The sequence below is a fragment of the Pseudonaja textilis genome, chromosome 2 (assembly GCF_049901715.1).
Source record: "Pseudonaja textilis isolate UNSWEBS1 chromosome 2, rPseTex1.2, whole genome shotgun sequence".
Classification (NCBI taxonomy): domain Eukaryota; kingdom Metazoa; phylum Chordata; class Lepidosauria; order Squamata; family Elapidae; genus Pseudonaja; species Pseudonaja textilis.
Window position 1 is genome coordinate 254857129 of NC_141991.1, and position 24006 is coordinate 254881134.

The 24006-nt window shown below is 44.4% G+C and overlaps 1 protein-coding gene and 1 long non-coding RNA gene across 2 annotated transcripts in view; one reads left to right on the forward strand and one right to left on the reverse strand.

Moving 5' to 3' along the window:
- The window catches only part of KIF24 (kinesin family member 24), a 35563-nt gene that overhangs the window by 10151 nt on the left and 1406 nt on the right, over window positions 1–24006 (reverse strand). The window contains 9 exon segments of the mRNA XM_087927585.1: window positions 655–764; window positions 1060–1131; window positions 3983–4088; window positions 6072–6193; window positions 7206–7293; window positions 7868–8083; window positions 10169–10266; window positions 10974–11163; window positions 13781–14382. Of these exon segments, the coding sequence (XP_087783711.1) occupies window positions 655–764; window positions 1060–1131; window positions 3983–4088; window positions 6072–6193; window positions 7206–7293; window positions 7868–8083; window positions 10169–10266; window positions 10974–11163; window positions 13781–14364 (1586 nt within the window). The 5' untranslated portion in view covers window positions 14365–14382.
- The window catches only part of LOC148127460 (uncharacterized), a 115365-nt gene continuing 113996 nt past the window's right edge, over window positions 22638–24006 (forward strand). Inside the window, exon 1 of the long non-coding RNA XR_015742427.1 lies at window positions 22638–22685. This is a non-coding gene — a long non-coding RNA (uncharacterized LOC148127460). The remainder of the gene's footprint in view (window positions 22686–24006) is intronic.

The window sequence follows — 24006 nt, forward strand, 5'->3', positions numbered from 1 at the left end:
CTCCCTCCTTTTATTCCTCTCCATTTTTTCCTTCTTCCCTTTCTCCTCCTCTCCTGTTCTCCCTCCCTCTCCACTCCCCCTTCCTTCCTTCCTTCCTCTCCTATCCCCCCTCCTTTCTTCCCTTCCCTCCGTTTATTCCTCTCCATTCTTTCCTTCTTCCCTTTCTCCTCCTCTCCTGTTCTCCCTCCCTCCCTCTCTCCATTCCCCTTCCTTCCTTCCTTCCCTTCCTTCCTTCCTTCCTCTCCTATCCCCCCTCCTTTCTTCCCTCCCTCCTTTTATTCCTCTCCATTCTTTCCTTTTCCCTCTCCTCCTCTCCTGTTCTCCCTCCCTCCCTCTCTCCACTCCCCTTCCTTCCTTCCTTCCTTCCCTTCCTCTCCTATCCCCCTCCTTTCTTCCCTCCCTCCTTTTATTCCTCTCCATTCTTTCCTTTCCCTCTCCTCTCCTCCTCTCCTGTTCTCCCCTCCCTCCCTCTCTCCACTCTCCTTCCTTCCTTCTTTCCTTATCCAGACCCTGTAGAAGTCACACGAGGTCTCTGGAGTCTCAGAAAATTGTCAGCTTCCAGAGAGTCCGAAGGGCTGCTGTGTCACCAAAGATGCAGTCCCCCCATGACTGACCTAGACTTTTCTCTGGTTTTAAGGCGGTTCTGCCACTTACCTGTCGGCATAGCGCAAGGTATTCAAGGTGTGCTCTGTGGCCACGTGGCTGGGTGACACGTTGGCAATCATGCACGTCTTGGAATTGCCAACAAAAGAGTCCTTCAGGACCTTGAGCGGGGAGAGAAGAGACAGGTAGACCTAGTTCAGGGGTCTTCCAACTTGACAGCCTTAAGACTTGTGGACTTCAACTCCCAGAATTCCTCCTCCAGTCATGTTAGCTCAGGAATCCTGGGAATTGAAGTCCACAAGTCTTAAACGTGCCCAAGTTTGAAGACCCTTGTCCTAGAGGTATGACCACAATAAGAGCCCTTGTGAAGTTAGTCACATGGGAGAGAGAGACAAAGGGAGGGAGAGGGAGAAGAATGTAGAATTGTGGGGAAGCCTAGTCAGACTCTAGTAGTACCTGGGTCAGTTTGCTTTGTCTGAAGGGAGTGTGAGCGTGTTCCTGATCGAGCGCACGGATGCATTCTTTCAGCTAGAGAGACAGAAGAGAAAAAAACGTTATCACACAAGACCCTACCCATCCGCTGTGAGCGGGAGCCCTTTTCTCACAAAATCAGGTTGAACCTCACAGGTGAATTTCCCAGAGATAAGCATTGCAATGCGTGTCTCCCCCTCCAACGTTCTGCAAGAGCTCCGTCAAGGTATTTCCTTCCTACGTCAAGCGGTTAGAGGGAAGAGAAGCTCTGTCGCTCAGGGTTCAACTGTGGGCTCCCTGGTGCTCTCTGAGCTGGGTGGTTTTTCTGGAAGACGTTTCATGATACAAGTAGGTGACAATCCTCAGTGCTAGAAGGGAGTAGGGTTTGTGGAGAAGAGGAGGAGGAGGAGGAGGAGGAGGAGGAGGAGGAGGGAGGAGGAGGAGGAGGAGGAGGAGGAGGAGGAGGAGGAGGAGGAGGAAGGAGGTTGATGACTCTTGGGTCCTTAGTGCTCTCTGAGCTTGGTATTTTCTTGAAGATGTTTTCTGACCCAACTAGGTGACCTCATCAGCTAGAAGGGAGTGGGGTTTGTGGAGAGGAGGAGGAGGAGGACTGTGGAGTCCTTGGTGCTCTCTGAGGTTAGTGGTTTCCTGGCAGACGTTTCATGACCCAACTAGGTAATATAATCAGTGTAGAAGGGAATGGGGGTTTGTGAAGAGGAGGAGGAAGAGGAGGAGGAGGAGGAGGAGGAGGAAGAGGAGGAGGAGGAGGAGGAGGAGGGAGGAGGAGGAGGAGGAGGAGGAGGGAGGAGGGGAAGGACTGTGGGGCCCTGGGTGGACTCTGCCTTTGGTTAGAGCTAGTTCTGTCAGTGATGGTGGGAGCATTCTGGGTGGTTTCTTGATCACCCGCTACTTGTATATAAACAGAGAACTAGTCCTTCTTCTTCCTAGCACTGATGATGTTGCCTAGTTGGGTAATGAAACATCTGCAAGAAAACTATCAAGTTCAGAGAGCGCCAAGGACCCCACACAAGGAGTTAGAGTAACACCCTTGCTATCTATTACTCTTACTAAGCTATGTGTACTTCTGATCAGCGGGACAGATCTCTGCTTTCCTTTCCCAAAATTTCTGGTGTTCAGTTTTTTTGGGTGGGTGGGTGGGTAAATAAACATTCTCTGTAAGTTACCTCTTACTGTTTTGTTCTGTTTTCATTTGAACTAGTTCCTTCCTTCTCCTGATTTTTTTTCCTTTTTATCCTTTTTATCAAAATATTATTGCACTGTTTTTTTTTAAAAAAAGATTCTATTTACCCATTCCTGCTTGTATGAACATAGGAAGCGCTTCCTTTCTGAAGTCAGACCACCAGCTGATCAGTTTAGCTCAACAGGCTGGAGATCTTGGTCTCGTATCCCCAGAGCCAGAGGGATGAAATTTATACTCTGCTAGGCTGGATAGATCTTTCCAGTGGCAGCTGTTTTTCCAGACAGGGCCGTTTCCCATCCTAACCCAGGGATACACCTGTCAGAAGACAGATCTGGTTTTTTGAAGCTTGCTCGCTCTCACCTGCCGTAGAAACGGGGAGGAGGGCATGGCATTTGGCTTGGGGGAAGCAAGCTGGTGTGTAAGTAGTCTCATGAGAATTGGAAGGCAGTTTTTGCACTCATGAATTATGGCACTGCTGAGTGGAGTTGTTCATACCTATTCAAGGCCAGCTGTCCTGGGACGGCAGATGCGAGAAATACCTGTAGAGGAGCTTTCCCATAACATCTTACTGGATGTTGATTGGATGCTCAGTGCTGGGTCCTTGCGGGGGGGAGAGGGATTTGGGGTGACTTTCAATATTGTAACATTCGGGTGCTTTGGTTCAGATCTTGCCTTGCGCTTCCTGCTATCAATTCAACCATAGTAAAAGCACTTCTTCTCTAAACAAATGGAGTTGGCGGTTTTCTTTCTTAGGTTTTGAATGGGGGCAGTCCTGACATTAGTGTTGTGGTTCGCCGGCAGCAGGTGAGGACGGCTGAGGTCTCGGAGAGCGAGGACTCGGATGAGGGACCTGCGTGTGAGGCAGGGATGGGGCCAGGACCATCAGGGAGTGGAGTGCTGCCTTTGGAGATGGTGGAGGCTGGCAGCAGTGAGGAAGAGGCCCCCGAGGAGCCTGTGCTCAGCACGCGTAGGAAAGAGCAGCTGCAGCAGGAAGGGTGACTCGGGAGTAAGGCTGCAAGGTAGTGACCCCTCCCTGAGAAGATAAAAGCCAGCTGAGGAACCGGAGTCCTTTGCAGGAAGCAAAGAAGTTTTTGCACTCGAGCCTTGTAGACATTCGGACTCTTTTCATTTGTGTTTGGAGACTCTTTGTGTTTGAATTATTTCTTGGCAACTTTATCTGGTGTTCTTGGCAGCCTCGCACCACCTTGGCAAGGCTCGTTCTTAGCAGAGACAATTAGTTTGAAACAGCCCTTTAACTGCGAAGGAACTGAATTCGTAAAGAATCATTAAAAGCTTTTTCTATTACCTCCGTTTCACGTTTGTTTCCTTGGAACAAGGTTTGGGTCAGAACAATTAGGCAAGATCTGCTTCATCAGCCGACCCGGTCTACCATGGGGGCTGAGGCTCAATGTCAACCCACAGGAGCGACCAGGAAGAGCCCGGAACCCTGAAAGCAGCCCCTCCTTGGCCACACTGGGTTCAAGGTGAAGCAGACTGGCTGGAGGAGGTGTAGCTTGAGGAGGAATCGGTCCAAGCCAGATGGTCACGAGGTTCATGAAAGCTGGACGACCCTGAGGCGCATCCAACCGGGGGGTGACTTTTACCGGAGGGCATCGAGGATCATGGCCAAATCCTCCCGCCCAACCCTGACCAAGCAAATGCTTGAGCCATGAAGTGCAGCCTTCCGAGGAACCTGGGTTGACTTACCGCTAGAAGACTCTGATTGATCTCTGCTCCTTCCATTTTCGTCTGCCGGTCAGAGTCTTTGGCATCCGCTGCCCTCTCGCTGCCAGCCAGGTCAATAAACGAGATTCTGAAAGACAAGGTTCGCGATTTCGTGTTCATCTGCCCAATGAAGTTGTACTTTCTGCGGCCAGGTAGACTTTATCCCTAAGCGGTGATTTGCTGAAGGATATTGAAGTACATCTCAGATCAACTTCAAAAAAAAAATCACACCACTCTTGGGATTCAATAGTTCAAGGAAAATAACAATAACCAATCAAGACAGTAAAAGGCTCAGTGAATACTCCCAGCTCAGGAAAGAAAACAGGAAATTAAATGGGGAAAATGGCCTGCTACCCAAATGTTTGGGCGGTCTTCTAATGATCTATCATGATTATCCACCAGGTTATCTGAGGGACCGTCTCTTGCCGGTCACAAGGGATGGGTCCCATCCCCTGAGAAGATACACCTGGTGGGACCCAGGAGAAGGGCCTTCTCCGTGGTGGCTCCCTCTCTCTGGAACATCATTCCTCCAAAGATTAGACTGGCCCCCAATTACAGAAGGCGCTGAAGGCCTGGTTCTGCCAGTGGGCCTGGGGAACCCAGAGCGGGATGGAGCCCATTAAATGGCTTCGCACGATGTGTTGTCACCGGGATGGAGGGCTATTATATTGTTTCATTAATTAATTATTTGATTATTTTCTTCTATTAGTTTTATTTTTTATACATGATGTTTTTGGATTCATGTATGCCGCCTTGAGTCGCCACCTGCAAATAGGCAGCAATATCAATTTTCTAAGTAAATAAAAATAAATGATGTAGAAACAAATGGTGTGATTCGTTTCAAAAGCTCCTGCCCAGGAAACGACAAAGAATGTTCTTTCTGCCCCAATTCAGAAAGCTCAAACTGCCCAAGGAGCTGCTGATCCAGTTCTGCAGAGGAAGGATGGAGTCTGTCATCTGCACCTCTGTAACTGGTTTGGTCTTGCAACCCAATAGGACAGACACAGACTTCAGAGGATAATTAGGACTGCAGAAAAAATGATTACTACCAACCTGCCTTCCTTGGAGGACCCGTATCCTGCACGAGTCAAAAAGAGGGCTGTGAAAATATTTACGGACCCCTCACATCCTGGTCATAAACTGTTTCAACTCCTTCCCTCAAAAAGATGCTAGAACTAGAACTAGACACACCAGAACTAGACACAAGGACAGTTTTTTCCCCGAACGCCATCACTCTGCTAAACAAATAATTCCCTCAACACTGTTCAACTATTACAAAGTCTGTACTACTATTACTATTAATCTCATCACTCCTTATCACCCATCCCCTCCCACTTGTGTCTGTATGACTGCAACTTTGTCGCTTGTATCCTTACAATTTATATTGACTGTTTCCTAGTACAATTTGATTGCTTATTGTACCCTATGACTATCATTAAGTGTTGTGCCTGATGATTCTTGACTCTTGATGAATGTATCTTTTCTTTTATGTACACTGAGAGCATTTGCACCAAAGACAAATTCCTTGTGTGTCCAATCACACTTGGCCAATAAAGAACTAACTAACTTTCTTTCTTTCTTTCTTTCTTTCTTTCTTTCTTTCTTTCTTTCTTTCTTTCTTTCTTTCTTTCTTTCTTTCTTTCTTTCTTTCTTCCTTCCTTCCTTCCTTCCTTCCTATCTATCTATCTATCTATCTATCTATCTATCTATCTATCTCTATCTGATTTGATTGCTTATTGTACCCTATTGTACCCTATCATTAAGTGTTGAACCTGATGATTCTTGACTCTTGATGAATGTATCTTTTCTTTTAGGTACACTGAGAATATTTGCACCAAAGACAAATTCCTTGTGTGTCCAACCACACTTGGCCAATAAAGAATTCTATTCTGTTCTGTTCTATTCCTATTTTCTATTTTATCCTGAGTTGAGCTGAGCTGAGCTGATGCTGAGGTATTCAAACTACCTACCTGTGCTGAAGGAACTGCTAAGGATGCCCAGCCACCTTACACCTTTTAAGACAGCAGCGGGTTCAAGGAAAGCCTGCTATTTCCCCTTCTTCTGTGCTCACCTCCCAAAGACTCGGTGTGTGGGGTCTTTCATCTGAATCTGGATGACGGCATGGGACCGGGAAGAATCAGAGTTGACGCCAGTCGCTCCTGTGCTGCGCTCCTTCCCTCCTTTCAGAATAACCTGGGGGGAGGAAGGGGTCGAAAGCAGGTAAATAGGAGGGCGGGGAAATTGCACAGTAACAGCATTGCGGGGTTCTTCATGTTTTTCTGAACTTGGCTGTTTCCTTGCAGACGTTTCATGACCCGCTTAGGTAAAATGGAACGGAATTCTTTATTGGCCAAGTGCGATTGGACACGCAAGGAATTCGTCTTGGGTGGAGCAGCTTTCAGTGGGCACAAAAGCCATAAGGGATAAACCATGATCGTAGCCGTCGTAAAAATAGATAAAAGTGCAAGAAGGAATGGGATTTGCTCTTGGTTTATACAGAAGTGGCTCGCCCTGTCAGTGTGGGAAAGTCAGAGGGCAAACTCTTCCCTTTTAGCACTGATGAAGTGACCTAATTTGGTAGTGTAACGTCTGCAAAGAAACAACCAAAGTTGTTTGAGAGAGAGCACCAAGGACCCCTCATGCCAACCCTGCGCTACAAGTGTTCTCTTTCTAGCACTAGCACTTAGACATATACCGCTTTATAGTGCTTTTACAGCCCTCTCTAAGCGGTTTACAGAGTCTGCCTCTTGCCCCCAACAATCTGGGTCCTCATTTGACCCACCTCGGAAGGATGGAAGGCTGAGTCAATCTGGAGCCTGGTGGGATTTGAACTGCCAAATTATAGGCAGCTGGCTGCAGAAGCAGCTTGGATGTCCTGCACTCTAACCACTGTGCCACAGAGGCTCATTCTATTGGTTGGTTTCTCTTTCTTGCCCTTCCTCTTCGTCTCCTCCCCCGCTCTCTCATCTTAATACTAGACCAACAATCAAGCAATAAAAAACAGCCTTATCAAGAAACCACCAAGAACCTTCCTACCAGTACTGACAGGGCAAGTCACTTGTATATAAGTAGAGAGCAAATTCCCCTCTCTTCTAGCACTGTTGATGATGCCCGTGTTTCCCTGAAAATAAGAGGCTGAAGACAAAAGTTTCCCATTACTATAAACACAAGAGGATAAATTGAATTCTACAGGGTCGAAAATTACCTCCAGGAGCAAGTTGACTGTGTTCACATGGACTTCGCGCAGCCCAACTATTTGTACAACATGTTTACTATCTTCCCTTGCAAACAGCCTGCGGAGAAACCCTCAGAGATTAGTAAAGGAACTTGGAAAGAAGTGCGATAAATGGCTTTAAAAATAAACTTTGAAAAAGTATTGGTTACAATATATATGGAGAACGTCAGCCATCCAGGTCCTGGTTGTCCCAAAAGTGCTTTTTCAAGAGGCAACTGGACTTTCTGGGGTTTTTTTGAAGACGTTTCGCTTCTGATCCAAGAAGCTTCTTGAGTTCTGAATGAAGAATGTCCCTTCTCTCAGAACGGGTGAAGCTTCTTGGATGAGAAGTGAAAAACCAGAAAATCCAGTTGCCTCCTGAAAAAGCACCTTTGGGACTAAGGGTTACAATGATTTCCCATAAAATATGGTCTAGGCAGATTAAAATCTTTCAGCTATTTGGAAATTTTTCTGATGTGCCTCAAAGGAATAATCAGACAGCAGCAATACCAGTATAAAAAGATACAACTAGTCCTTAACTTACATTCACTTAGTGACCACTAAAGTTTCAACTGTACTAAAAAAAAAATGACATGACCATTTTTCATTCTTATGACTTTTACAGCTTCTCCGTAACCACATGATCAAAATACCTCTTTCTTCCGTTTAGCAGATCATAAAGCTGCCCACAGTAGATCTCATAAAAGCTGATCCAGACATGGAGATCTTTCCTAGCCTGAGTTGTTTCCAGTTGCTTGAAGATCTCTTTAGCGGCCAAGGCATAGAGGCCGGGCGTTTTATGAGTACCAAACATGGTGTATGTTTTCCCTGCCCCGGTTTGTCCGTACGCAAAGCAGGTGGCATTGCCTCTGCAACCAAGGAAAGGTTAAAAATAAGCGTAATAAAGCTTTTGTTAACAGACTTCGGTATGTTCCATGCTGTCTAGGTATGCCCTATATTTGTTTGAATAGCGCTATCTTCTTTTAATGACCCCATATTCCCTTGCGGGGTGGAGTCTGGGCCATTGAACGGAGCTGAGTGTTTACTGGCTGGATATCCTCCCTGTCACCAATGTGGAGTTTTGTTCAGCAGATATATTCTCAGTGTGACCAGAGAGAGAATATACCTGCCTCTACCCAGGATCGAACTCACGGACTCTGGATTGTTGAGGCGAGAGCTGAAAAAGGGCAAACCCCGCTACCCCACCCCAAAGCCCATGTCAACTAAAAAATACTTCTTTGGTCTTTTTAGTTGCCAACAGAAAGGGAGGGGAGAAAGTAGTGCATTCCTCAAATGCTTCAGATAATTGCTAAGCAGCTGAGGCTGTTGGCACGCAAGATTATTACTGGAGTGGATGATTGATGACTCTTGGCTGTGGATGTGTCCCATTGGAGAATGTACATCCAGGGGGTGGGGGAAGACCAGGGTCAAGGGGGAAATGAATGGTGTATCTTAGTGTCGGCTGCACCCAGGATACGCCGACATGTTAACTCCTAATAAATCATACTCTGAGAGATGCGGCTAGAGACTTGTGATTTGAATGGGGGTGGATTTGTCGGAGCCCTGTCAACCCCACACACACAAATAGCTCAACTCTGCAAATGAAAAGTCAAAATAGTGTTCAAGCGAAGCGGAAATAAAGAGAGAGCAGCTTCGGAAAGTGAACTGACAGGTGTCAGGCTGAGACGATGAACTCACCCGTTCTTTTGAAGGTTGAGATACTAATGCTCTCCAGAGGCGCTCTAGCCTTTACGGCAAGAGCAAAACTACACGACAGAGCAAGCGTGGCTCAACTCCTGAGCCATAAGTGGAGGGCAGTAGCTGGTTTGCCTCCCACAGTCTCATCGGAAGGTTAAATTCACAGTATTGGTGCCGATGGCTTCCCCAGCTTCATACATTAAATTCATTCGAAATTAGAAATAATCCTTCTCTCTCGGGTCCGAGGTTAAAAGGCAAGCTAGCCATGCTTCTCAAAGGCTGGGTTGGGCTAAAACCAGAATGTGGTTTGTTTGCTCTCAGTGTGGTGAAGCTTCTAGTTTAGGGGTTTTTGCAGGGCCACCAATGTAATATCCAGCTCCAAAGCTCTTTAAAACCAGCTGCCTCTTTTGCTGGGAGGGCACAGCTGCAGGCGGGTGTGACAAGTGGGCCCAGTGGAAACACCTGCCGGCAGTTGTGCCCTCTTAGCCAAAGAGGCAGCTGCTTTAAAGAGTTGTAGTACCCCAAATAGGGCACAAGCTTATTATATCACACTGTGTGGGGCAGCAAAGAGGAGACTAGACAACTTTCGTACTGAAGGAGGCCCGTGGAGTCTTGAAAGCTCCATTCACATCACCTCCTTTGATTGTCTGAAGGGCTAGATCAGTCTTCCCAAAACGGATCCTCTTGCGTACACGAAGACTTCCGTTCTCAAAATCACTCGAAAACTGAAGACTGCTTGAACGGAAGGGTTTTGGGAGGCGTAAGAAAAATGCCTTCGAATTCAAAAATGTCGCAAAGAAGAGGGTGTCAATTCATTTTCCAAAGCACCAGAAAGGAGGACAGGAAACAACGGATGGACACTAACCAAGGAGAGAAGCAACCTGGAATGGAGGAGAAACGTCTTAACCTTAAACTTGGCAACTTTCAGACTTGTGGGCTTCCACTCTCAAGAATTCCTCAGCCAGCTATGTCTTAAATTTGCCAAGTTTGGGGACCCCCCGTTTTTAACAGTGAGGACAATTAACCAGAGGAATAGCTTGCTTCCAGAAGTTGTGGATGCTCCAACCCTGGGGGGAAAGACTGGACAGCCACCTGTCTGAAACAGTATAGGTTCTCCTGCTTGAGCAGGGGGCTGGACTAGAAGACCTCCAAGGTCCCTTCCAGCTCTCTGCTGATTCTGATTCTGAAGACTGAAGGCCGAGAACGTTGAACAACGGGAATGAGGAAATATTCAACAAATATATAAAGTATTCTACCCATTAAATACATGTTGAATCAGAGGATGGGCCGTCTTCAGGTACACGTCTTGATTGGAACAGGACTCCCCAAAGACTTCGTCGAAATAAAACACGTGCTGCAAATAACAGAAAGGACCTTTAGAGCCAGAAAAAGAGTTTGATCCCTTTAGGTGGGCATAACGGCAGCGGACATCATCCAGGGACCTGGTCTCATTCCAAGCAAGTTATGAGGAGTTGGGACGGTTCTGACAGGGCAAAGCCACCTTAAACCCGCCGAGAAGCGGCACCAGCAGCACATAGGCAGACAGGTGGCGGTGGTGGAAAAATCACATGTCTCATTCTATTTCAAGTAGAGGTGTGTAGGGAAGAAAGTAGCGGGTGTAGCTATATAGAAATATGGGGGAAATTTAGATGGTCTTAAAAAGGCAGTAGTGTAGTCCATTGAATTGAACAAAAGTTGAGCTATGCTAAGAATTGTAAAGAAAACTTTATCTCTCCCCTCTTCCCCATCTCCCCTCCCTTCCTCTCTTCCCCTCCCCTTTCTTTTCCCCTCCCCTTCCTCTCTCCCTGCCCCTCTAGAATAGAATAGATTACTTGATTGGCCAAGTGTGATTGGACACACAAGGAATTTGTCTTGATGTAAATACTCTCAGTGTACCTAAAAGAAAAGATACGTATTCTTCCCCTCTCTCTCTTTTCCTCTCCCCCTCCCTCTTTCTCTCTCCCACGGCCCCTTTCCCTCTCCACTCTCTCCCCCCCCCACATTCCTCCTCTCTCTTTCACGTACTCATTTACTCTCCTGCACACCCACCCCCCCCCACACCTGCAAGATGTACTGCGTGAGGTCAACGGCCTCTTTCTTCTCGTGGAGCAAAAGCGTTTCCTGGTCTTCCACCGTGAGGATGTTCACTTCTCCGCGCCTCTCTTCTCGCAAACCCAGGGGCCGTTTTCGCACACAGACGCGGATCTTGTCCGTTTCGATCCACGGGGCCTCTTTCTCACCAGCAGGCGTTCTACAAAAGACAGGGTTTCAAATGGGCTGTCAATCATGTCTTACGTGCCAAAGGATATAGATGCACCCATGTTTTGGGGGGGTATTTTCAACCTTGGGTTTAGAACCTTTTATTTTAGGGTGGTAAATGTCATTCCCCATGGATTCTCTGTAGTGACTGTGAAAGGGATCAGGGGTTCCTTAGCAGATGGCCAGTGAATTACGAGCCTCCAAAGGGCCAACGCAGTCCTGGGCTGCATCAACGGAGGGAGAGCATCAAGAGACAGAGCATCGCTCTGAGGCTGCACTAAGGAGGCCATACTTGGAAGAGTGGGTCAGTTCTGGTCACCACGATACAGAAAAGGTGCTGAGACTCCAGAAAGGAGGAAGAGAAAGAGCCACGAAGCTTATAAAGCGACTGGAGGCTAAACCGTACAATGAAGAGTTGTAGGAAGAAGATTCAGGGGAGAGTTAATACCGGTAGCAGCCTTCCACTACCGTGTTTCTCCTATAATAAGACCGGGTCTTTTTTTTTTTTTTTTTTGAGCCCCGAAAAAATGGCTAGGCCCTCTTTTCGGGGGTGACTTAATTCCCCCCCCCCTTGCATCTTCAGGCAGGCGGGCGGCGACGGCTTGGATGTTGACCTCGGCATTGGTGGGGCCCTTCGTATCGGGATCAGCGCAGGCAGCACCATTTCCGGGTGTGCAACAAAAGTACTTCCTAACAGCAAGACCCCCCGACATGTCCCCCCCCATTTCCCATGTTTTAATATAAGCCTTAATTTGGGGGGGAGGGGCTTAATTTCATTTCATGCCTATAAAACATGCTGGGACTTCCTATTGGGGGAGGCCGTATTGTCGGAGAAACAGGGTACTTGAGGGGCTGTTTCGTGATGTGTTCTCCAAGAAGGGACGAGAGGAAAATGATTGAAGAGCGATCCAACCTAGAATTAAGGAGAAATTTCCTGACAGGGAGAACAATTGATATGGGGATGGTCGTGGGTGGAGGATTTTACTGGAGGATTTTAAGAAGAGATTGGGTAGCTGTTGGTCTGAAGTGGTGGTATATGTTTATGGAGATTCTCGGTGCTCCAGGTCATAGATTGCCATAAAGGAGCCTTTTTTTTCCCCCCAAGAGGCAACTAAACTTTCTTGATATTCTCCGAAGACGTTTTGCATCCAAGAAGCTTCTTCAGTTCTGACTGGATGGTGGGGAATGGAAGGATTTATACGCCTTGACTTATACTGATACCTACTGATACTTATACTCAAGGGCCTTTCCCTGTCAAGGACCTGTGAGTATAAATAGGTATAACTATAAATCAAGGAGTATAAATCCTTCCCTTCCCACCATCCAGTTAAGAGCTTCTGGGGTGAGAAGCGAAACGTCTTCAAAGAAAAAAAACCCAGAAAGTCCAGTTGTTGAAAAAAAAAAAAAAAAGAGCACCTTTGGGACTGAAATGAGGCAGGGTCTCCTGCTTGAAGAGGGGGTTGGACTAGAGGACCTCTCAGGTCCTTTCCAACTCTGTTACTCTATGTTCTAGTATCGGACAAAAACATTTGTCCTGCCCCTGTTGGAGTTTGACTCCGAGGGGGAGGTCGAACAGCTGACAGGGAGTGGGAGTGTGGCTCTGGTGGCTGTGGAAGAAACTGGGAAGGGCGCAGTCTGGCTGAGCCTTCAGAGGAAGACCCAGGGCCACACCCTCTTCATCCTAGGGCATGCAGGGAGGAGCGGAGAACGGAGCAACGTGGGTTAAAGCAGTGGTGGGATTCAAATTTTTTTTTTACTGCAGGTTCTGTGGGCGTGGCTTGGTGGGCGTGGTGTGGCTTCGTAGGTGTGGCTTGGTGGGCGTGGCAGGGGAAGGATACTGCAAAATCCCGCTTTGTCTCCCCACCCCATTAACCTGCTTTCCAGCTCCGTTCTTCTACGAGGGCAACGAAAGAAGGGAGGCAGAGAATCGATGGGGATGGGGCCAGTCAGAGATGGTATTCCAAACTACTCAAAATTGCCACTACCGGTTCTCCAGAACTAGTCAGAACAGGCTGGGGAGGAAACTGGGGAAGGGCACAATCTGGCTGGGCATTCAGAGGAAGACCCAGGTCCACCCCTTCTTCATCCTAGGGCACGCAGGGAAGGACAGTTAAGGGAGCAAGGTGAGTTACATGGGTTACGGGGGAGGAAAGGGCCCTGATTCCCTTCATTAGCTGCAGCTAGGGAAAACAGGATTTAAAAAGGGCGTTTGCGCACAGCGCCTTGCTGGAAGCAAAGCGTGAATTATCTTTGTCAAGTCTTATCTGGGTTCTGGCATCCTTCCAACTGTGTGTGTTTTGTTATCTTTTGAGTTCTGCAATTCATTATCCTGCCCTGTCTCGTTAATTGCTGCAACGTAGTTTGTGTTGGTCTTTATTTACAATCTATATGGAGTTTGGGTTCGGACGGAATTTCTTCCCTTTAAAAACTGTTCCTGGGAGAGTTTTTTTTCTCCAGCCGATGATAACTGGACATTGAGGGCCAAGTTGGAGGAATTAAAGGGACTTTACCTACTTTTGTGACTTTGTTGCTTTTGTGCCACACCCCTTTGGGTCATCACAACCTTAGCCCTTTCTCCATGAACAGAAATGCAAACGAAATATCATTACCTGGTGTAGGAGTGAGGCACTCCGTAATTGTAGCCTGAGATATGAGCTACTCTCTGCACAAAGGAAATGTCAGCATCTCCTAGAACATCATTAGATGAACCTGGAGTTGGAACCACCAGCGGGTCCTCTGTCCAGCTTGCAGGTGCTTTTAAACAGTCCTTCCCGGGTCTTTTGTGGACCGAATCACGGCCAAACACCACCGCGGCTTCCTCTTTACCCTCACTGGAAGAATTGGGAGATAAAGATTCCAACTCTTTTTGTTCATCTTTTCCCTCGGAATCAAAATGGAGTTGTCTCCGTGGGCCAGATCGGGTGAGCTGAGGTCGCAGGCGGCAGCGGGCACTTTTCTGGAATACTTCCTGTTTTTTCCTGACCGCTTCCTCTTCGGCCTGCAGCATCTTGATGATTCGAATGAGCTGGAAGAGGCGCTTCCGGTCCTTCATGTTATGAACCCCAAGTTTGCTGTAATCCTTCATGGAGACCTTGGCAAGTTCGTCGATCTTCTGGAAGCCGAGGGCGGTAAAATGCGGGTAATATTTTTGGAGTTCCGCCTCACAGAGGCATTCGTACAGACAGGAGGCCATCTTCTTACTCACAGTTGCCTAAACGGTTAAGAAAAGAATTTCAGGGAAACTTAAGCCTTTGTATACCAAGACAGGGGCCTTTTCCTCTCCAAATTTTATTGATTTTTTTTTATTAATTACATTTAGTGCTTAATAAGTGTCGTCTGGGTATTTAATTTGCTTAACAATTCTGATTATAGTCTTAATCTCCACCTCATTTTTTTTCCAACCACTGGTAAAACAGATTCCATGTTTGATAGGATTCTACGCCTTCTTTCTGCTTAATGTTCAATGTCAATCTATCCATTTCTGCACAGTCTAGTATCTTCTTAATTATCTCTTCGTCTCTTCTTCATTTTTCCAATATTGTGCTAATCCTCACTGCTGTTAAGACATGTAATACGAAAGACATACTTTTCTTATCTAATTTATCTGACATTATAACCTAATAAAAAACAGTTCAGGTTTAAAATCTACCTGATTCCCTGTCATCTTTTCTAGCCACCTGTGTATCTTTGCCCATGTTTCATTTTAGCACAAGTCCACCACATATGATAAAATGTGCCCATCTTTTGGACAGTGGCTTTTTGAAATATGGGTAGGATTCTAATCTCCTGCCAGTAAGTTGATTGTAAATGCAATAACTTATAAACTTAGAGGTAGTCCAGGACTTCAACAAATTGAAAGTTATAACAACTAGGGGAAAAAAGCCTTAGGACTTTGTCCTCAAAAGTTATAGCCATCATTTGATTGCAATTTGGGTTCTTGGCAAATGGCTCAGGGTTACAATGGTTGCAGTAACTTCCACTCCCATCGTTGGGATTTGCAACCTTTCCAGCCAGCAAACTCAGTTGGAGAAGCCAGATTTGCTTAATGACCACATGGTTTATTTAACGATGTCACAATTTGCCCAATGGCTGCAGTAAAAATGGCTCTAAAATCAGGTTTGTTCATGCGATGACTCGCTTGACAATTGCATCGCTTAGTGACCAAAATTCTCATGCCAATCGCGGTCATAAATCTAAGATTACCTGTTTATCACGATCATGGTAAAAATTCACAGCCAACAAAACCCATTGTCACACAATCCCTCACTGCCCACTCAATGTATGTCAATACAGGTAGTGCTAGACTTACAACAGTTTATTTATTGATGGTTCAAAGTTACAACGGTGCTAAATTAATGAATATAACTTCATTACGGTCATAGACCAGCAATAGACATCACTATCTACAATATTTTTTTAAAAAAAATGATACTGACACATTATAATATCTTAATAGTAGATAATAACATCCCTGTTAGGAAAATAGGGTCATTCCCTAGTTTATGTGAGCCAATAAGTATGTGAGTAAATATCATTTTCCAAAAATTGTTAGGTATCTCCCAAAAAATTGGCACAAGTTGACAGTTATAATTCTGTAACCAATTTCTTTTCTTGCAGACATTGCAGCAACACAGAATTTTGCCACCGCCTGCGTAATAGGTGGGTCTGAGTCCTGGAGGAGAAAGCCTACATAAAAATTGCAATCTCTCTAGTAAGGGGAGAATATACACTGACCTATAAACTCTGTATTAACTCGCAGTACAATAAAAAAGTGAGATATCTTCGAATTCTCCTTTACCGCATCTATATACCCATTCTGCTATTGGTACAACAAGCGCTGAAAATTGAGTTATGACCATTTTTGCAACTTACAACGTTTGTAGCATCCCTGTGATTGTGTGATCAAAATTCATACACTTGGCAACTGGTTCATATTTACGACGGCTGCAGGGTGTCCCCGGGGTCACGTGATCCCCTTTTGAAACCTTCTGACAAGCAAAATCAATGCAGGAAGGCAGATTCACTTCCCGACGGGGTTGCTAACTTATCAACTGCAATGAAACGCTTAACAACGGTGGCAAGAAAGATCATAAAACGGGGCAAAACTCGCTTAACATGTTTCACTTAACTACAGAAATTTTGGGCTCGATTGTGGTCGAGGACTACCTGTATTAAACAAAAAGTAATTTATACAATGCGAAAGCAATATAGTACAGCAGAATACTTAGGCCATATGCTATTACCCGGAAACAGCATGCAGTAAATACCCTTTAGAATTTCAGTGAACTTAAACAGCAGAACTAAATGGACCAGGAAATCCTATTTTTATTATGAACCCCGGCAGAATAAAGATGAAATAATATTTACGAATGTGGTTTAAAAAAAAGAAAAAAAGATCAATTGTTTTTATACTACCCTGCAACAGACTAACAGTTAGGGAGTTAAAGGATGCAAGTTTGCCCCAATTCCCCCCTAGACAAATGGATAATGCATTTTGGAAATATAACTTAATATGATCTAGAAAGTGTCTAGGGAATATTTATACCCCTCTTAGTATGTTTTTCTCCTTTATAAATGCACCCAGTTGGGGCAAGGTTTTATGTAGTTGATGAATAGAACTTTAATTTTCACAGTAAATATATCACCCACTAAGATATAACAATGTTTCTTGTTGGTACAGAACAAAGGTAGTCACTCTAAAAATTGATCCAAACTAGTTATATTTGAAAATTTGATACAACAAAAAGCTCTTGTTTATTTCGACCTAAGTTCTCATTTTTTAAAAAAAAAGTTACTTAATCTACCTGATGGCTTCACAGCTTATTCCCACCTCAAAATACAGATACAGTTGTAATTGCTTTTACCCTTTTTAAAAAAATGACAATATCAGAGAAAGAAAACCGCTGTTCGATTGTCTAAATCCACTGCATAAAAAGTCCATTCAGCAGAACTCTCTTCGTTGTCCTGCTTAGATTAACGAAGAGAAGCCTTCAAAATTACAGCCGCGGAATATCAGCTGGCGGAGAGTTCCACCGGCCTCAAGCCTCCCACTTGAATTTATCAACATTTAAAAAGCAGAAGAAACTACATTCCATCTTTTTTTTTAAAATTAAAAGATGGCTTTTGTTTCTCTCACCTCATTTCTCACGTCTATTAAAACCATTCAAGAGTCTCAGAAGCAGCCTGCTGAGACATTGCAGAGTATAAAGAAATTGAAATTAATCAGTCAATTCCATCCAAGTGCCAAAACTTTACAGGAAACAAACAGCAAATCACTTACTTGCTTTTCTCTTGCTGAAGTTTAATGGTTCAGGCGGCAGAAAATCCGAACGTCTAAATTTGGAGGCCCCTTTCCTAGATGCAGCTGTTTGTCCCATGTGCTACCCTGGTTAAAGGCTATGAAATGGATATGGAGGGATGTGTTTCAAAAAGACACAGCACAAAGGAAAAACGATTTGCTTCTATGAAGAGATAAGGAGCTGCTCCCATCTTAAGTGTAACACTGCCAGGCCTGACTCGAAGAAAGTTTAGCATAAATTTAAATTCTAAATTTAACGACGACTTAGAAGGCAGAAGAATTTTCAATCCGTGGGAGATTTCTCCTATGATGCAATTTTTGGTTTGAATTTAAATTAAAGAAGATAAAAGAGGTTTGACTAAAAAAAACTTAGGAAGGTACAGGTAGTCCTTGACTTACCGCAGTTCATTTAGTGACCATTCAAGTTATGATGGCACTGAAAAAAGTGACTTATGACCATTTCTCACGCTTACCTCTGCAGCAGCCCCATGATCATGCAATCAAAATTCACATGTTTGACAACTAACTCATACTTACGACTGTTGCTGTATCCAAAGGTCATGTGGTCACTGTTCGGCAAGAAACGTCGTAAAACGGGGCAAAGCTCACTTAACAAATGTCTCACCTAACAACCCAAATTTTGGGTCTACCTATACAATCATGGACATCTATACACAGTGGACATCTCTGCTGCTGCTGTTAAATTTTACCCCAATCATCTTTTAAAAGGAGCTCCAGGAGTCTATATTGGTAATATAATTGTATAATGTCCCAAAGATGCTTTTTCTAAAGGCAAATGGACTTTCTCTGCTTTTTCTTGAAGATGTTTTGCTTCCCAAGAGGCTTCTTCAGTTTAGCTCTTTGGGAAACACCAAAAAAGTCCAGTTGCTTTTTGAAAAAGCATCTTTGGGACAACCATGGCCTGGATAATTGGAAATCTCTATGGACATGATTGCATAGTAATATACAAAATGGGGCCGCCCTTGAAAATAAGTAGAAAGTTGCAGCTGACCAGGATGCATCTGGACAGGCAATTTATTTATTACATTTTTATGCCACCCACCTCCTCTAAAGGGCAACTCTGGGCTGCTTGAATGTAAAAGACAAATAGAAAAATAATATAATTGGTATAATAACACCAATATTTGATGTGCCATGTCATAACGGCTGCCAGAATCTCCTTTGCCCAAAATTGGAAGCAGGCTATGAACCACCCCCTTTTCCCCGAAGCCACAATAATTAATAAGGTATAGGAATGCGCAGAGATGGATAGATGGATGAAGTTATTGAAAGATAAGGAGAATACTATAAAATACGGGACGTCTGGTATGAATGGATAAGAAAAAGACGCAAAGGCGTCAAATGATATTGTATGTAATACCATAAAACAATAAGGTTTATGTGTAAATAAAGGTAAATACAAAAGGATATATGTATAAAATGGCTAGAATGATGAAGAAGCAAACACAGAGATGCATAACATGTTAATAGAAGATACTTACAAATGTAAACACTGCTGTAGTAACGTTGCAAAGTGTGGAAATTTGTTTTTAATTGTCAAAATGTTAAATAAACTTATATATATATATAAGTTATATAATTATATAATTATATACAATTAAAGCTATGCAGATTAAAAGTTGTATTAGGCCCATTTGTCATTGCTGTTGGCAAGCTGCACTTACCTAGTGCAGGTATTTCTCAACTTAAACCCACATTTTTTCAGTGACCTGTCTAAGTTACAACTGAAAACAGCACTGAAAACAGCAACTTATGACCATTTCGTCACAAGACCACTGTAGACTCCCCATGGTCACATGATTTACATTCACAGGGTCGACAACTGGTTCATGTGTATGACGGCTGCAGCATCCCAGGGTGTGTGTGTGTGTGTGTGTGTGTGTGTCACACAATCTCTTTTTGCGACCTCCTGACAAAGCACAGTCAATGGGGAAGCCGGATTCACTTAACAATGGTGTGACTAACTTAACAACTGCAGTGATTCACTTAACAGCTGGACACACAAGGACACAATACAGAAGCCTGATGATGGCAGATGAGATTCTGCCGAAACATTGCTACAACTTTAAAAGCACAACTACAGTGACGTGGGAAAATACCTGAACGAAGCTGAATGCCATACATGTAAGTACCCGCGAAAACTTAAGAATATATATACACACACACACACACACACACACACACACAAATAAAATGGGACAAACCCCAACAACTGTCTCAGGCAGCAGCAACAACAATTTTGGGCAGAATAACCTTATCAGATAATGTAAGGGGGAGATACCCACTATCATAGAAAGATTTTTAAAAATGGCTCCAAGCTGGCTCTTAAAAAAGAAAAATAGCATTTCAGTCACATCACTGAGGTCTCCTAAAAATGATTTGAGCGCCGAGACATGCTAAACCCCCAATAATTTTCTCTTGGGATTAAATAAGCAACCCGGATGGGAATCTGGGTTGGAGGGCGGGTGGGTGGGTAGGAATTTTGCATTCAGATTTAAATTTCCTTTCCATCGAGCGCAGCTGTTGTCATCTCGGTCTATTTTTCTCCGTGAAAAAGGACACTGGGGCTCCTAGGAATGACCTTGCCTTCTTCAAAGGAAATCATTCCATCACATTCTTCAGCTTGTTCCTACAGGTAGTCCTCGACTTACGACCGCAATGGAGCCCAACAATTCTGTGGCTAAATGAGACATCGGTTGAGTGAATTTTGGCCCATTTTACAACCTTTCTTGTCACGTTTGCCTTAAGTGAATCATTTCAGGTTTTAATTTAGTCACAGGGTCGTTAAGCCAATCTGGCTTCCCTGTCGACTTGGCTTGCCAGAAGGTTGCAAAAGGAGGAGACGGCAACGGTCACAAATATGAGTCAGTTGCCAAGCCTCTGAATTTTGATCACGTGGCCCTGGGAATGCCGCAATGGTCATAAGTATGAAAGCAGGTCATAAGTCACTCTCGTCAGTGCCTTTGTAACTTTGAACAGTTACTAAAAGAACTGTTGTAAGTCAAGGACTGAGTGCACATTTCCCTCTTCAACTTTGTGCCCATTGCTTAGGACAATAAAATACCCAGAAAATAACCTCATCTTAACAAGTGTCCAATCATGGGGAGAGAGAAAGGAACAAACTACTCTCCAGTTAGACCAGTACAGTTTGTCCTTGACTTAAAACAGTTCGTTTAGGGACTGTTCAAAGTTACAATAGCACTGAAAAATGTGATTTAAAAATGTTTTTCATAGTTATGACCTTTGCGGCATCCCCGTGGTTAAGGTGAACAAAATTCAGTGGCTTGGCAACTGCTTCAAACTTATGACCATCACAGTGGCCCAGGGTCATGTAATCTCCTTTTGCAACTGTCTGACAAGCAATGCCAATGAGGAAACCTGATTCACTTAACGACCACATTCCTAACTTAAGAACTGCGCTGACTCACTTAATAACTGTGGCAAGAAAAGTTGTAAAATGGGGCAAAACTCACTTAACAAATGTCTCACTCAAGCCTTAGAAATGTGGGGTTCAATTATGGTCATAAGTGGAGGACTCCCTGTAGGGTCTCTCTTCTTACACATTCCTCGACATGTGACCAGAACAGGGGCCAGAATTTCCATTACTAAATAAGGCAGTTGTAAAGTGAATTGTGCAGTCATTCAGTGAATCTGGCTTCCCCCATTGACTTTGTTCATTGGAAGCCAGCCAAGGGCGATCACATGACCCCAGGATGCCGCAAACTTCCTTAAGCACGTGCCACTTGCCAAGAGTCTGAATCCTGATCACGTGATTGTGGCATGCAGTTATAGTCCTAAGTGTGAGGACAGGCGGTAAGTCACATGTTTCAATGCTGTTGTAACTTCAAACTTACGCTAAATGAGTGGCTGTAAGCAGAGGTGGTGTTCAGCAGGTTCTGACCAATTCTGGAGAACCGGTAGCAGAAATTTTGAGTTGTTTGGGGAACTGGCAAATACCACCTCTGGTTGACCTCTTTTCTGCCTCCCGAGTCCCAGCTGATCAGCTGGGTCTCCTTTGGTTGCCCTGCACAGGAAAACGGAGCTGGAAAGCAGGTCGGTGGGAAGGGAATGGAGATTTTGCAGTAACCTTCCTCTGAAGTAGGGTGGAAATGGGGATTTTACAGTATTCTTCCCCTGCCACGCCCACCAAGCTACACCATGCCCACCAAGCCATGCCCACAAAACCGGTAGTAAAAAAAAATTGAATACCATCACTGGTTGTAAGTTGAGTAATACCTGCACTTCCATGGAGGAATCCCACCTGACTGATCTCTTCACAAGAAAACAACGCAGCCATGAGCTACTAATAGCTTCTTAGCCTTCCCATAGTATATCCAAACTCTTTTAATTATCCATTCCGCCATTTTTTTCCTCCTTTTATAAAAGTTTGAGAGGAAGAATGAAGGAATAAAAAAAATCTCAATGTTCTGGAAATACTGTGCCAATAAAATGTCTATGGAGATTCCCTGTCATCCAGGTGGTGGTTGTCCCAAAGGTGCTTTTTTCCCGAAAGGCAACTGGACTTGGTTTGGTTTTGATTTTTACCTTTGATAAAGTTTCACTTCTTGGATGAGAAGTGAAACTCTTTTAAAGAGAAGAAAGTCCAAGTTGCTTTTCAGGAAAAAAAAAAAAACACCTTTGGGTGCTTCAATACAGGTAGTCGACTTCCAGTTTCGTTTAGTGGCCATTCCAAATTACAACAGCACTGTGACTTATGACCATTTTTCACACTTATGACCTTTACAGCATCCCTATGGTCATGTGATCAAAATTCAGATGCTTGGCAACTGGTTCATATTTATGACGGTTGCTGTGTCCCGCAGTGACGTGATCGCTTTTTGACCGTCTGACAGGCAACGTCAATCGAGAAGCCAGATTCACTTAACGACCTGGTTACTAACTTATCAACTGGAAACGAACTAGAAAAAGTTCAGACAAGGGCGACTAAGATGATCAAAGGCCTGGAGACTAAAACATCTGAATAATGGCTGCAGGATTTGGGTTTGGCTAGTCTAAAGAAAAGAATTAGGGGTGACATGATAGCAGTATTCCAGTATTTGAAGAAGGGGGGGAGGGGTCAACGTATTTTCCAAAGCACCTGAAGGCAGGAGAAGAAACAATGAATGGAAACTCATCAAGGAAAGAAGCAACCTGGAATTAAGGAGAAACTTCCTAACAGTGAGAACAATTAACCAGTGGAACTGCTTGCCACCAGAAGTTGTGGGTGGAGGCTTTTAAGAAGAGACTGGACAACCACTGGTCTGAAATAGTATAGATTCTCCTGTTTGAGCAGGGGGCTGGATTAGAAGATCTCCAAGGTCCATTCCAGCTCATTGTTTCTATTCTATTCTATTCTAACTACAATGTCTCACTTAACAACTGTGGCAAGAAAGGTTGTAAAATGGGGCCAAACTCCCCAGAACAGAAATGTTGGGCTCAATTGTGATTGGAAGTCGAGGACTATCTGTAAAAGCAACTGAACCTCATCCATTTCCTGATTATTCTTCCACACTAACTTTAGCCTGATGATCTTACTGGAGAAGCCTCTGCACCACAAGTGATAGAGAGCATCTGCTTTAAAAGCAACAGCTGATGGGAGGTCTGGAAGCCTCTCCTTTTCCTGGTGCCTGAGTAAAACAAGTCTGGGTTATCCCAAGAAGCTGAAAATAGTAAATTCTTTCCTGTCAGCAAAGCTTCCAGAAGTCCAAGGATGCTTTCTCCGTTATCGTTCTACATAAAGTAGGCCATTGCATCCTTGATGTTTTTAATTGCTTCATTCTTGAGCTGGCATATACTGTCTTTGGACAACAACCTGTGTTTTTTTTTCCTTTGGGCTACGGAATGACCAGATGAGAGGAATCTCCTCCTAAAAATGCAACACAGACTGCTTTACAGACCTTTCTAAGCAGTTTACAGAGTCAGCCTGTTACCCCCAATAATCTGGATCCTCATTTTACCCACCTGGGAAGGACAGAGGTCTGAGTCAACATTGAGCCTGGTGGGATTTGAACTGCTGGCAGCAGAATTAGCAACAGCAGAATTAGCAACACTGCAACACTGCATTTTAAACACTGTGACACAACGGCTCAAGAAAGGAAGGAAAGGGAAGGAAGAAAGGAAAGAAAGGAAGATAAAGAAGATAAGGAACAGCAATAGCACTTAGACTTACATACTGCTTCACAGTGCTTTATAGCCCTCTCTAAGCAGTTTAGAGTCAGCCTGTTGCCTGCAACAATCTGGGTCCTCATTTTACCCACCTCAGAAGGATGGAAGGCTGAGTCCACCTTGAGCCAGTCGGTCAGGATCGAACTGTTGGCAGTGGGCAGAGTTAGCCTGCAATACTGCGTTCTAACCACTGGGAGGGAGAGACAGGGGAGGGACGAAAGAAAAATATGGATGGAAGGAAACATGAAAGGGGAGGAGGAAGGAAGATAAGGCAAGAAGATAAGGAATAGCAATAGCAATTTGACCTATATACTGCTTCACAGTGCTTTTACAGCCTTCTCTAAGCAGTTT